Genomic DNA, 15,751 nt, shown 5'->3' on the forward strand with positions numbered 1-15,751 from the left:
TGTGTGAGGTGTATATTTTTTGTTTCAAAGTAGATTTGTTAAAGACCAGGAAACACTCTGTGTGATTTAGCCCACTGCAGTAAAAGGACAGTGGGGCTCTTTATCACATTCTCTTACAAATACAGCAGAACTGACAGTGTTAAAAGACATGCTCAACCTTTGACAAAATAATCATCAACCACTTAAATTGGTACAACACTTCCACTGACGATTGGCACAAATACACGAAATTCAGTAACTTGTTGTTGTTTACTGTACTTTCACTGCAACCGGTAGACTGTAGTGTACTGTAAAATTACAGGAACTTTTTAACAGTGTAGCATTTCATGGCATAAAGGAAAACATGGTGGAGAGGGAAAGAACAGGAAGGTTCTTCACAACCATCACAGCAATAAAGAACACTTCCTGAAATGCAAAAACAATTGTTACACATACTATGTCACCCTGACCCCGGACAAAGAACCCCCCCAACAACACTTTTTTTAGCGTGTACTCCTTGAACACCAATTAGCTTATCGTCCCACTCTTTTTAGGGCTCAAAGAGCTTTAGCACTTCAGTGTGTAGTGTTAAATGCATCCGCATGCATGATACACTTTATTTGCACATTAGTGTGTCATGCAGCATAATCAGTTTTGCAACAGAACGTTTAAAACATATACAATATAGTCCATGCTGTAATCTTCATATTAAAAAGCTACAATATTCACAAAGTTTATGGGTTATGGGTTATACTTAGGAAAATGTTTTAAAGATTTGTGATTCTAGTTTTCATATGAATACTTACAGGTAAATTACTGGTACATTTTGAAAGTTACTGTGAATATTACCTGCCTTTGCAACCCTATATATAGTCCACAATGCTAATGCTACTGTAACTATTGTCCACTTCAGATAGACAGCTCATAGTGCTTTTTATATTTTCCCCTCAGGCTTCCTGTATTACATGGACATCTCCAAGGCTGTCAGTAAAGCCGAGGCCAAAGCTCTTAGAAGCATCATTGAAGAGACTGCCCATTGGATCGCACCCGATTCTAAACTGGCTCTGACAGGTGGCTTTCGCAGGTACAGTACAACTCTTATCTCAGCTTGTCAGTGTGGATGTATTTGTGTACCTTATTGAGTTTGAAATAGTGAGCCATTGCAACACTTTCTGTACAGTATGGAATAGTCTTAGTTTCTTGTTGTTTTCAGTCTACATATGACAGACATGGTTCTTTTGTTCCTGCCACGCAAGAGAGAAGAGGCATCAATCGTGTGTTACACTACAGTAATTACATTCAGCATCTAAACCAATGTCACTTACATGACATTACCATGTTCACAAGGAACGGCTACATTAACTTAAAAGGCCAGCTAGGCGGATACAATGTGGGTCCGTTAGTTCACATCCTGCGCCATCACTTTCTCTTTATGTCAGTTTCCTTTGTGCTCTATTTGTGTGTGGCACAGTGTGCTTCAGTGAGCTCGAAGCACTGGGCTCTATGGTATTGTAAAAATGTTGCCGTGAATGGTGGCGGTGTGTGGTTAAATAATGCATGAGCAGTCTGGCAATAAGGACGGGCGCTTCTCCTCTCTACAGGAGTGACAGGCCTTCTGCTGCTTAGTCAACAGTCTGTTCCACGTATATCTCTTATAGGTCTTTTTTGATCTGTCCTCGTTTCACAACCATCTCTCTCTTTCTTTCTGTATCGCAGGTTGGGGCATTTCTTGTCCTGACTCGTGTACTGGAGGCATGCTCTGCAGAGTGGTCATTAGCTGCCACTGTCACAAAGTCATAAAATCAGATTTTAAACCTAACCCTCACCTTAAAGGCCCACCTTAGAGGAAGTTGCTGCAATATGTTTTGAGTAATTCCTGTCCTACAGCGAAAAATCTTGTTTATGTTTCACCTCGAAGACTGACGCAGGCTGGTAATACATATTCAGGAATTGGGTGTGGGAACGTTGTGGTGATTTCCACATTTAGCAGAGAAATAACAATAAATAGGCCACTGACTGACAGCTGTCAGTGTAACTAGCTAGCATGCTAACCTTAGCAAGCTAATGAAAGTTATGTGAACACCATTTCAGTTAAGACAGGCATACGAGCTGTTGACATGTTGAGGGTTGAGATTTGTCTGACTCCTGCCATTTTATAATTCCATTGAAACAGTGTCGGATTCCAGACGTCATTCATATTTGGAAACGCACACAGACATGATCATATAGCTATATTCTTCGTTCTCTGTTATCATTTCAGCAAGTTAGCCAGCTATATATCAGTGCATTATCTAAACTGTGCAGCTATATATCAATGTATTATCTAAATTGCACAGCTATACTGTATATCAATGCATTATCTAAATTGTGCAGCTATATATCAATGCATTATCTAAATTGTGCAGCTATACAGTATATCAATGCATTATCTAAATTGAAGCAGGGAATCTGCCATAGAAATAGAATGAATATAAGCTCCGGTAATATGGATAGCCTAACTATTGAATGGTTTGGAGTGTGTATTGAAGCAATGGGCAAGTTTGTTTTGCAGGCCCAGTACACCGTGCTACACTGATTCGTTAGAATCAATGGAATCAATGGAATTTGCAAACCCTGCAAACCTTTTTTTAAATGTTTTATTTCCTCTTTATTTAACCAGGTAGGCATGTTGAGAAGAACTTCTCATTTACAACTGCGACCTGGCCAAGATAAAGCAAAGCAATGCGACAAAAACAACAACACAGAGTTACACATGGGATAAGCAAACGTACAGTCAATAACACAATAGGAAAATCTATATACAGTGTGTGCAAATGTAGTAAGATTAGCGAGGTAAGGCAATAAATAGGCCATAGTGGGGTTAAATTACAAATTAGCAATAACGCTGGAGTGATAGATGTGCAGATGATGATGTGCAAGTAGAGATACTGGGGTGCAAAATAAAAGAAAATAACAATATGGGGATGAGGTAGTTGGGTGTGCTATTTACAGATGGGCTGTGTACAGGCACAGTGATTGGTAAGCTGCTCTGACACCTTGGGCACAGGGCCATGCAAAACGAATTTGCCTAAAACGTTAGTGGTCAAAACCATTAATCTTGGGGTGACGGGGGGAGCGGGATTCTAAAATACAACCATATCACACAATTTTACCATTTCTAAAATGGTAATGTGTTTGCTTTATGAAGACTAGCTCAAAAATAAGTGAAACCTGACAAACTATCCAATGCTGCACCCCCTATTTTAATTTGCTCCATGGCAAGGTGGCCAAGTGTAGCGTCGTCACAAGTTAACAGCCACAACGTATCCAATTGTTACTAATTGGCTATTTTATCTGGTGGAAACCAAAGTGTTGGCTACAGAGAATAACTGTTTGGATCTCAGTCAAAAAGTGGAATTTCAACTGGTGTTTCTACTGGTATGGGCATTTAACCCTAACCTTAACCACACTGCTAACCCTAATGCCTGACCCTAATTTTTGTTTTCATAAATGTTTATGATATAGACGATTTGACTTGCAGCTGGCCCATCTCTCTCTCTCTCTCTCTCTCTCTCTCTCTCTCTCTCTCTCTCTCTCTCTCTCTCTCTCTCTCTCGCTCTCTCTCTCTCTCTCTCTCTCTCTCTCTCTCTCTCTCTCTCTCTCTCTCTCTCTCTCTCTCAATTTCAATTCAATTTGCTTTATTGGCATGTAACAATGTACATATTGCCAAAGCTTATTTTGGATATTTACAATATAAAAATAAAAAATGAGAATCAAAATTGTCAACAGGACAACAGTAACAACAATAACCAAGTGTCAAAATAACCATACATTCAACAATAACAATAAACATACAGTAGAGTACATGTGCAGGTTGATTGGTTTGTCAGACACTGTCCCTCAACTTATGGCAGGCAGCAATGTAGTGCGCTGCCAACCCACAGCTCTCTGTGTCCTCCCCCAACAGGATGGGTAGCATACTCTTGAAACCTTGAATAAGGGTTTCAAATTTGGGGAAATGACACTCTAATTGTTTTATATTTTTTACATTTTGTGAGGAAATGCAGCTCCGTCTCAGGTTCGTCGCAGGCATAGGTCGCAGGCATAGGTCATCTGCGATGAGTAGGCATTTAACCTCTGAATTGTGGAGACTAACACCAGGGGCTGAGGATTTTTCTAGAATAGTGGCCAATTCGTTGATGTAAATATTGAAGAGTGCAGGGCTCAGATTACAACCCTGACGAAGGCCCCGCCCCTGGTTAAAGAATTCTGTTATTTTCTTGCCAATTTTAATGCTGCACATATTGCCAGTATACATTGATTTAATTATGTCATATGTTTTACCCCCTACACCACTTTCAATAACTTTGTAGAACAGTCCTGTATGCCAAATAAAATCAAATGCTTTTGGGAAGTTGATAAAGCAAGCATATATTTTGGTATTATTTTGGTGGACATGTTTATCTATTAGGGTGTGTAGGGTGTAAATATGATCAGTTGTGCGATGTTTTGGTATAAATCCAATTTGGCTTTTACTCAAGACATTGTGCTTATTAAGGAAGTTTAGAACTCTTACATTTATAATACTACAGAAAACCTTCCCCAGGTTACTGTTCACACAAATGCCTCTGTAATTGTTAGGGTCAAATTTGTCTCCGTTTTTAAAGATTGGGGTTATGAGTCCTTGATTCCATATGTCAGGGAAATAACCTACACTCGGGATCAAATTAAACAGTTTTAATATAGCCAATTTAAATTTTGCACTAGTCAGTTTGAGCATCTCATTTAGGATGCCATCAGGTCCGCATGCTTTTTTAAATTTGAGAGCCTGAAGTTTCTTATAGAGCTCCTGGTCAGTAATTGGGGAGTCCAATGGATTTTGATTGTCCTTTATTGCTTTTTCTAATCCATTCAACTTCTCATGAATTTGGCGTTGTTCTGCTTTGTGTCAATTTGAATGGTGTTGTAGAGTGTTTTAAAATGGGTTGTCCATATGTCACCATTTTGTATCGCTAATTCCTGTTGTTTAGATTTTTTAGTTTTTTCCAATTTTGCCAGAAGTTGTTTGTGTTTATGGACTCCTCAATTAGTGTCAGCTGCTTGCTGTTGTACTGTGCTTTTTTGGTTCTGAGTGTACGTTTATAGAGTTTTAAAGTCTCACAGTAATGAAGGCGTAATTCACCATTATTTGGGTCTCTGTGCTTTTGGTTGGATAGTGTTCTCATTTTTTTCCTTATAATTTTACAATCTGCATCAAACCAGTTGTCATCTGTGATCTTTTTTGTTTTGTTTTTTATCAATTTCAATTGTGCTTCTTTTGCCGTTTGCCTGAATATATAGTTGATGTTTTGTACTGCTAGATTGATGCCTTCTTTACTGTGAGTGAATGTGGTATCCAGAAAGTTATCTAAGAGTGTTTGGATATTTTGGTTCCAGGTTGCTTTCTGGTATTCTTCTGTGCTGTTTTGGGCCCATCTGTATGAATTTCTGATGTTGTAGAGCTTACTGGGCTGTGAATGTGTGGTTGTTTCCATGTCTGCTCTTTTGAGGAACAACGTCATTTGGCTGTGATCAGACAGAGGTGTTAGTGGCTTGACAGTGAATGAGCTGAGAGAGAAAGGGTCAATGTCTGTGATCATATAGTCTACTGTACTGTGGCCAAGAGGTGAGCAGTAGGTGAATCTCCCCAAAGAGTCCCCCCGTAACCTACCATTGACAAAGTACAGACCCAGGCTTCTACAGAGCTGCAAAAGATCCCTTCCAGTTTTGTTGACGGTGCTGTCATTGTTGTTTCTATGGGGGAGATTAAGACAGTTAGAAACAGTATGGCCTGTAATAAAGCTGTCCCCTCGTGTGCTCGTTAGATCAGGTAGTGTTCCTGTGCGCGCATTTGTGTCCCCACAGATGAGCACATTTCCCTGGGCCTGGAAATGGCACGTCTCTTCCTCAAGGGTGTGGAAGATCTCCTCTGAGTAATATGAGGATTCTGAGGGGTGGATATATATTGTGCAAAGGAACACATCTTTTTCTGTCAGTACAAGTTCTTTTTTCAGTTTTAACCAAATGTGATATTTACCAATTTTGAGGGGATCAATTAGATTTTGTAGTTCGGATTTGTACCAAATTATCAATCCTCCAGAGTCTCTGCCTCTATTGACAGAGCTGTGTTTTTGTGATGGCACAATGACCTCTCTGTAGCCTGAGGAACAGTGAGTGACAACGTCAGCCTTACACCATGTCTCCTGCAGAATGATGACGTCAACATCTTTAAGATTTTTGTTGAACTCCAGTGCTAAACTCTTCAGTCCAAAGGTTGATGAGTTTAGGCCCTGAATGTTCCACATGCTAACTGATAGTGATTTCATGTTCCAAAAGAAAGAATAGCAGTCAGAAATACAGTAACTACTAACTAATAAGTTGTTAAGAGTGAGATAAACAGGATAACATCTAACATTATTTCTGTTGTATAAAGAAATATTCCTATTCATTGAACAAGTAAATTCTAGTACAATAGGTGTGTGTGTGTGTGTGTGTGTGTGTGTGTGTGTGTGTGTGTGTGTGTGTGTGTGTGTGTGTGTGCGTGCATGCGTCCGTGTGTGTTTAGTGCAGATGTATTGGAGGAGCTGTTAAATCTCACTTAATCCTACAGGGTTCTCCTGTCCTCTGACGACCTCTGCGTAGCTGCGCTGGTCCTGCTGTTGGGCCCTGTGGAGTAGAGGAGGGCCAGTTCTGGGCTGTGGGGCTTCCTCTCTGGTCTGGTAGGGGTGGTGGTCTGGTGCGGGGTAGTAGGCTTGGCCCGGTCCGGTCTGGCTAAGCCGATGGAAGTGGTGATGCTCTGGTGGTGGGTGGGGCCTGTGGAGTGCGCTGGGTCTGGTGGGGCGTTGAAGGGGGCTGGGGCTCCTTGTTGGTGCAGTGGTCTGGTAGGGGTCTCTGGGTGGTCCTCTGTCCAGTGCGGCATGGGGTGTTTGTCTACCAAGTGCCACGTCCTTTAGAGACTTGGCAAACATCCCTACTGTCTGCTTCCTCAGGTGGGAGTGGTCGTGCAGATGCTCTGGGGTGATTGTTGGGTGGTGAGCAACGTGTACGTTCGGGAGTAGGCCACACCCTCTGGTGATGTCAGCGTTAACTTTCTGAATGGTACGGGGATGAAAGTCTTTGCGGGGCAGCAGAGTGGAGATGGTGATGTGGGAGTTGGGGAACCGCTCAGAGGCCCTCTCTGCTACTCTGTTGACCAGGCTGCCTACTCTCTCCTGCTCCTCTCGCAGGTTGTTGGTGCCGGTGTGAATAATAATGTGGCCTGGTGTGCCAAAGTCAGGCTGGGACAGGATGTGGAGTGCATCCTGTGTTTTTGAGCACCATATTTTCCACACCTTGTGTTGGGGGAAGAGTTTATCTTCTTGGATGAATTTCCCGTTTGAGTCAATGAGGATGGACACCTCAGTGGGTTTTACCAGATTAGTGCGTTTACGGTCTGGGGCTGGAGTACACAGGGTCTGTGTACATGGAGGGGTGTGTGGGGGTGTGTCAGGGGGGGCCAGAGAGCTTCTCTCTGTAGTAGGTGTTCCAATGTGAGTCTCCTTGTTGACTGGGGGTGTGGGTAAAGTGTTGCCGGTTTGGGGGGGAGGGGGGGGGGGGGGGGTTGTGGGTAAAGGTGGGTCAGTGGGGTTGTTAGGGGTGGTGAGGGGCTGCAGCTTCTCTCTGGGAGTCTCTACAGTCTGTTCTCTGTGTTGTAGCACTGTCTTGATGACAGACAACTCTTTTTCCATCTCCTCCTTTACCTGCACCAGCTCTCTCCTCATGGTGACCTTTACCTCCTCAAGCGCTGTGGTAAGGCTCTCTCTCAGCTCCTGGACAGAGTTCTTCAGCTGGGTACTGCACTGGTTGATCTGGTCCTGTATAAGCTCTGTGTCTGGGCTGGTGGTGGTGTAGCTGGGGGGCTGCTCCTTCAGCTCAGTAACCCATACCTCTAACAGAGCCAGCCTGTCTCTCAACAGGCTGATGGTAGTGTGGTCTTGGCTCTGGTGGTTGTAGGCAGGCAGGGGGAGGATGGTCCTGCTGTTGGGGTGCCTGAGCTGAGGGGAGAGGTCGGGGTGCTGTCCTTTTCTTTTTTGCTTTCCGCTATCTTCGTTAGGGTGGGGAAGTCCTGCACAACAGAGCTGAGTGCAGCCTCACGGCCCTGGACCATGACAGTGCCGTTCTGATACATGTTTACCGTCAGAAACCTGTTTTCTTGGTCCTTATCGCTGTCCTCAAAAATGTGGATTTGCCTTCCCTTGCAGATGCCTTTTTTTGTGGTATAGCTGAAATTCCTGGTTACAGCTGTATGCCAGGCAGTAGTGTGGTCTGTTTACCACCAGTAAACAGTTAGAGCTAGACGGTGAGCTAGCTGACAGATTTGAATTTGGCTAGCTAGCACGATTAAGATTGGTCTTTTAACTCACTCTCTGTTAATCTTTTCCTCCTGTGTCGATCTTCAGTTGTACAATTTGATTACCTATACATTTTTTGCTAATTTAACCGTGTCAATCTCGCTCTTAACAACCAAAAAGTTATAACAAGTCAGGAGCCGTTCTTCTGCATGACTCTCTCTCTCTCTCTCTCTCTCTCTCTCTCTCTCTCTCTCTCTCTCTCTCTCTCTCTCTCTCTCTCTCTCTCTCTCTCTCTCTCTCTCTCTCTCTCTCTCTCTCTCTCTCTCTCTCTCTCTCTCTCTCTCTCTCTCTCTCTCTCTCTCTCTCTCTCTCTCTCTCTCTCTCTCTCTCTCTCTCTCTCTCTCTCTCTCTCTGGGTCACTTAGAAATGTCCATGTTTTTGAAAGAAAAGCAAATTTAGTTTGAGAAACAGACGCCTCAAAAGTCCTCAACTGACAGCTTCATTAAATAGTACCCACAAAACACCAGTCTCAACGTCAACAGCGAAGAGGCGACTCTGGGATGCTGGCCTTCTAGGCAGAGTTCCTCTGTCCAGTGTCTGTGTTCTTTTGCCCATATTAATATTTTATTTTTATTGGCCAGTCTGTGATATTACTTTTTCTTTGCAACTCTGCCTAGAAGGCCAACATCCCGGAGTCACCTCTTCACTGTTGACGTTGAGACTGGTGTTTTGCTGGTACTATTTAATGAAGCTGCCAGTTGAGGACTTGTGAGGCGTCTGTTTCTCAAACTAGACACTAATGTACTTGTCCTCTTGCTCAGTTGTGCATCTTCAGTTTCTTGGCAATTTCTCGCATGGAATAGCCTTCATTTCTCAGAACGAGAATAGACTGATGAGTTTCAGAAGAAAGTTATTTGTTTCTGGCCATTTTGAGCCTGTAATCGAACCCACAAATGCTGATGCTACGGATACTCAACTAGTCTAAAGAAGGCCCGTTTTATTGCTTCTTTAATCAGCACAACAGTTTTCAGCTGTGCTAACATATTTGCAAAAGGGATTTCAAATGATCAAAAAGCCTTTTAAAACGATGAACATGGATTAGCTTACACAGCGTGCCATTGGAACACAGGAGTGATGGTAGCTGATAATGGGCCTCTGTATGCCTGTGTAGATATTCTATTAAAAATCAGCCGTTTCCAGCTACAATAGTAATTTACAACATTAACCATGTCTACACTGTATTTCTGATCAATTTTATTTTATTTTAATGGACAAAAAACGTGCATTCCTAAGTGACCCCAAACCTTTGAACGGTAGTGTATATAATGTAGGTAAAATCAGTGGAAAGCCACACACACTTGGTGATAAAAAAATAAAATAAAATGATCTTTCTTATTTGTCTATTTTTAGGAAAGTCACACTCCACTCAGGTTATTTCTGAAAAGATTCCAGTCACCTTAATTTTGGAAACCCCAATTTATAAACAATTGTGGAAGTATAGTTATTTGTAACGCTCTGGGCGGCCACACAAGCATACTGTGTGGCCTGTGTGCCAATAACCTCTCTACTCCAGTGTGGTTGTTCTTCTGGAAACAGCTGGCAATGTCACATTACTCTTGTACCCTAAGGAGGGATGACAGCTGGAATGATATTTGATTATGTAAATATTGTCTTCGTGGGGGAAAGAGGAAGAGAAGGAAAAAGTGATGATCATGGGTGGCTAACATTATGATTGGAGTTGAGAGGATGAAACCGTAGATTATTTATACTGAACAAAAATATAAACGCAACATGTAAAGTATTGGTCCCGTGTTTTATGAGATGAAATAAAAGATCCCAGATATTTTCCATGCACACAAAAATCTTATATCTCTCTAATTTTGTGCACACATTTGTTGACATCCCTGTTAGTGAGCATTTCTCCTTTGTCAAGATAATCCATCCACCTGAGAGGTGGGGCATATCAAGAAGCTGATTAAACAGCATGATCATTACACAGGTGCCACTTGTGCTGGCGATAATAAAAGACCACTCTAAAATGTGCAGTTTTCCCACACAACACAATGCCACAGATGTCTCAAGTTGAGGGAGCTTGCAATTGGCATGATGACTGCAGGAATTTCCACCAGAGCTGTTGCCAGAGAATTGAATGTTAATTTCTCTACCATAAGCCGCCTCCAACGGCGTTTTAGAGAATTTGGCAGTACATCCAACCGTCCACACAACCGCAGACCACGTGTATGGTGTTGTATGGGCGAGCGATTTGCTGATGTCAACATTCTGAACAGAGTGCCCTATGATGGCAGTGGGGTTATGGTATAGGCAGGCATAAGCTACGGACATTGCATTTTATAGACGGGAATATGAACGCACAAAAATACTGTGACCAGATCCTGAGGTCCATTGTGAGGACCATTTTTTAAAGGTATCTGTGACCAACATATGCATATTCCCAGTCATGTGAAATCCATAGATTACGGCCTATTGAATTTATTTCAATTAACTGATTCCCTCATATGAACTTTAATTCAGTAAAATTCATGAAATTGTTGCATGTTGCATTTATATATTTGTTCAGTATATTTGATGTATTTGTTGAAGGATGTGTTGATGTTGAAGGATCTATGAGGCATAAATAATCTAATTTGCATCATGAACTGGTTGCTATGGTATTGTTCTTGGAGACAGGTGACCCCATCAAGTTCATCATTGACCCTTACATCGCACTGTCTGGAAAGAGAACATGTGCATCACCATGGAGATAATCTCAGGGGTTGATGAAACACCTCTGCAGTGGAGACCTTTTAGACCAAAAATAAATGTTATTACATAAATAATTCAAATGTTCCGAACAGTATGGCGCCTTCCACTCATGCTCCTTTACATCACTAGATAACATAAAGGAGTTCAATGTACAGAATGTTAATTCTAAACCCTGGTAGACCTTTTTATCTACCCATCCATCCATGCTAGTCATACTGTCCTAGATGTATAATTCATATAAACTCTCTAGCCATTATTAAAAGTGAGAATAACCATACACACCCATTGTACCTCAGGGATTCTTGAAAGTCGGGACAATCCTTGTCCGGCAGGGAAACGAAAACATTTTATAGTTGAAAATAATAGATTTTGTGGCATTATTTGAACTGAAAAATTACATTTAGGAGGATTGTATTTTTCAAAAATATTTTCCATATTATTAATTTCCATGTAGGAAGTCCCTTTGTCCTGAGCAAAAACAGACAGAAATGAAAACTGATCCTTTGTGACTTGTAGGAATATTTCTCTCAAGACTTGGATTCAACCCTCTTAATATCAGAACTCAGGATAAGACCCAGATGCAGACAGCTAGAGTCACAGATGTTTATTGACCCAAACAGGGAGCAGGCAAAAGACAGGTCAAAGTCAGGCAGACGTCTGTAATCCAGGGCAGAGTCAATAAGGTACAGAACAGCAGGCTGGCTCGGGGTCAGGACAGGCAGAGGTTCGTAAACAGGTCAGAATCAGGCAGGTACAGAACAGCAGGCTGGCTCGGGGTCAGGACAGGCAGAGGTTCGTAAACAGGTCAGAATCAGGCAGGTACAGAACGGCAGATAGGCTCGGGGTCAGGACAGGCAGAGGTTCGTAAACAGGTCAGAATCAGGCAGGTACAGAACAGCAGGCTGGCTCGGGGTCAGGACAGGCAGAGGTTCGTAAACAGGTCAGAATCAGGCAGGTACTATAGAATAACTATCTTCAAAGTAATGACTCGGGACGTCGGGTTTGATATGAAAGCTTCTTTTAGTAATAATTCTTGATCACGTTACATTTAACAACTTTAGATTCTACAGAGCAATGCCAGTAAGATGCTAGCGCAAAGGAGACAAATAATAATCTGTTAATTGCACTTAACTAGCGCGTTCACTCTCTACTTCCTGTCGCAAGGCATTCTGGAACTTGCAGTCAAAAGCGTAATTCAATACTAACCAATACAATTACATATGTAAATAACTGTAAAGAAATATCTTTAGATACAGCTCAATGAATTAACTTAAACATTAACTCTGTAACACATTAAAGTTACAACATCCTCCCCCCCCGATGAACAACTGTGTTCATCTAGATCTCTAGGCAGTATATCAACTGAATAGGTCTCCTCAACAAAGTCCCTGAAGCAGTACGAACTGAACATGATCTAACTAGGCCATCTCGGCCTGGAAACAGTTCCTCAATCTTTCCTAGTTTCCAGGTTTGTCTGGGTGTGTTATCTTCTCCAATGAGTACAACGTCACCCGCTTTCAGTGGGGTGGGCTGTGGTGTATCACAGCGGTGTGCTGACTTTAGATCCAGCAAGTAGTCTCTTCGCCAACTGTTCCAGAAGCTGGTCACAAGTCTCTGCCTGTACTTCCATCTGCGTGTCATGTCCTCCCTGTTTAGCGTTGGGTGCTGAGTGTCAGCTGGAAATGGCTTTGGAGGCAAAGAGGTTAGTCGTTTACCCACCAGGAAGTGTGCTGGGGTCAGGGGTTGTGGTTCATCCACTTCATTGTGCACGAAGGTCAGAGGCCTAGAATTTAGAATTGCTTCAACCTCTGTCAGGACTGTGCACATCTCTTCAAAGTTGAGTGAAGCTCTCCCAAGAACCTTTCGCAGGCATGTTTTCACTGACCTGACAAGTCTTTCCCAGAATCCGCCCCACCAGGCTGCTCGCTCGGCGATGAACCTCCAGGTGATGCCCCTTTCTGAGAAGAAAGCCAAAAGTTGGGGCTCTTCGATTGCCTTCCACAGCTCTTTCAAGTCCTGATCAGCTCTCTTGAACGTTTTTGCATTGTCTGAGTAGATTACCTTGCATAATCCTCTCCTTGAGATGAATCTTTTTAGAGCTAACAGGAATTTCTCTGTGGACTGATCTGAGACCAGTTCCAAATGCACTGCTCTGGTTACCGCACAAGTGAACAGTGCAATGTATGACTTCTTCACAGACCCATTTTCTTTCACATAGAGCGGTCCTGCAAAATCCACACCTGTGACTTCAAATGGTGGCGATTCAGTTATTCTGTCTTTTGGTAAAGGCGCAGTGACCTGCTGTCCGGCTCTTGCCTTGAATCTTTTGCACACTATACATCTTGCCACTGTGCTCTTGACTAGCTGCCTAGCACGCAAGATCCAGTATCGCTCTCTGATTTGTACTAGAGTGTCTCTTGCTCCAGAATGCATCACCTTCTCATGGTGGTACTGTATCAGCATTTCTGAGTATCTGTACTTGTTGGGCAGAACCCATGGGTGCTGCTCTCTGAATGTGAAGCTGGACTGTTGCAGTCTTCCTCCTACACTGAGTAGTTCGTGTTCGTCCAGGAACGGTTTCAGTTCTCTGATTTTACAGTCATTGTTTAGGCTTTTTCCTGCCTTCAGTAGTTTGATCTCCTGTCCAAAACTCTGTTGTTGTGTTACCTTAATCCAGTACCTTTCTGCATCGAACAGTTCGTCAGCAGTCAGTTCACCTTGCATCTTTATGGTTGTACGAGCATTGGCTATGAATCTCTTTATCCAGGCGGTGACTCTGAACACTCTTTTCAGTTTGCTGTACCTTTCTAGCTCCAACACAGGTTCAGTGATTGCTGTGCTGTTTGCTGCGAGTTGTACAGTAACCTGGCCGCTGGACTTGAGTTCTATATTCACCTCTTCCGGAACCTTGTTATCATCAGTCTCTTCGGACTGATTGGGTGATATCAGAATTCTGGGTCCATTCCACCATAGCTCGCTCTGTGTCAAGTTTCGAACAGTTTGTCCTCTTGTAGGGAGGTCAGCTGGATTAGTTTTCCCTTCAATATGTGACCATGACTCTGGATTGGTCAAGGACTGGATCTCCGTCACTCTGTTCGCAACAAACTGTTTCCATTTCTGAGCTGAGCTGCAAATCCAATGCAGCACGATCATCGAGTCTGTCCACATTTGGATCTGTTTTTCTTCCAATTTCAGTGTGGTCATCAAGTTGTTTGCGAGTCTCGCTCCAATCACAGCTCCCATGAGCTCCAGGCGTGGCAGCGTCATTTTCTTGAGTGGGGCTACCCTGGACTTGGATGCGACTAGACTTGTTGTTTCCCTGCCTTGTGATTCACCTTGCAAGTAAGCTACTGCACTGTAAGCCCTTTCACTTGCATCACAGAACACGTGTAGTTTCAGAGTGTGGCTATTCTGTGGCCGCATGTCTGTTCTGTACCACCTTGGTATGGTGAGCTGGTGTAACTGGGGTAGTTCTGAACACCACTGTTGCCATTCTCGTGTCAGATCAGGCGGTAATTCTTCGTCCCAGCTGAGTCCCCTCTCCCACATTTCCTGGAACATGCACTTGATCCTGATGGTGAAGGGAGTTAAGAAACCAAGAGGGTCGAAGATACGTGCAGACGACTGCAGAACACTTCTCTTTGTGTTTTCCTTTTGCTTTAGAATGCTCAGTAGCGGCCTGAGATCAAACACAAAGTCATCCGTTTCCGGTCTCCATACTACACCTAAAACCTTCAGCACTACTCCTTGTGTTTCTAGCGTCAACGGGTGCTCAGTTGTCGTACTCTCCTCCCATTTTGTTTTCAATTCAGGAGAATTGGTCATCCACTTGCAGAGGTCCATGCCTGCAATCGACAGCATTCGCTTTGCAATTGTTGTCACAAGGTAAGCCTCTTCAACATTGCGTGAACTTGCAATGAAATCATCTACATAGAGTGACTCTCTCAGTATCTCTACAACTTCTGGTTGTTCTGTTTCATATTGTTTCAGGTGCTTCCTGATTGTAGCTGCCAGCAAAAATGGACTTGGGGAAGCTCCAAATACCACTCTTTTCATCCTCAACACACGCAGCTCCTCTTCATTTTCTCCCCTTGGTGGGCCTGTGAGCCATAGAAATCTCACGGCGTCTCTGTCTCTCTCTGCTAGGGATATCTGCAGGAAAGCTTTCTTGATGTCTGCCATGAATGCGATCTCATGTAGTCTGAACTTTATCAGAACGCTGAGCAGATCCGGATTCAGGTTCGGTCCTGTGAGTAGACAGTCATTGAGGGATGGACAGCCATCTTCATGGGACGAGGCATCAAACACCACTCTCAGTTTTGTTGTCACCTTGTCTTCTCGGAGTACTGCATGGTGAGGTAAGTAGTATTTTACGTTGTCTGCACTTGATGCGTTGTCCTTGGGCACGTCCTCTGCCATATCCTGTTGTAAGTAGTCCTCTACCACTTCATTGTATCTGCTGTACAACGTCACATCCTTCTTCAGTCTTTTCTTCAGACCTTCAAACCGTTTCTTGGCGATTCTATAGTTGTCTTTGAGTTCTGGCATTTCTCGTTTCCATGGCAACTCCACGTGGTATCGACCATCTTTGAAGGTGGTTGTTTCCTCGAACCTCTGTAGAGCCTCGGTTTCCTCTGGGTTCTGTGTTTTCTCGCTTATAA

General features: G+C 43.1%; 1 protein-coding gene across 1 annotated transcript in view; it reads left to right on the top strand.

The window, feature by feature from the left end:
• LOC120017546 (DNA nucleotidylexotransferase-like) overlaps positions 1-15,751 on the top strand; it is a 160,137-nt gene that overhangs the window by 74,480 nt on the left and 69,906 nt on the right. The window contains exon 7 of the mRNA XM_038960384.1: positions 931-1,063. Coding sequence (XP_038816312.1) covers positions 931-1,063 — 133 coding nt within the window. The remainder of the gene's footprint in view (positions 1-930; positions 1,064-15,751) is intronic.

Source organism: Salvelinus namaycush, chromosome 22 (assembly GCF_016432855.1).
Source record: "Salvelinus namaycush isolate Seneca chromosome 22, SaNama_1.0, whole genome shotgun sequence".
NCBI lineage: Eukaryota > Metazoa > Chordata > Actinopteri > Salmoniformes > Salmonidae > Salvelinus > Salvelinus namaycush.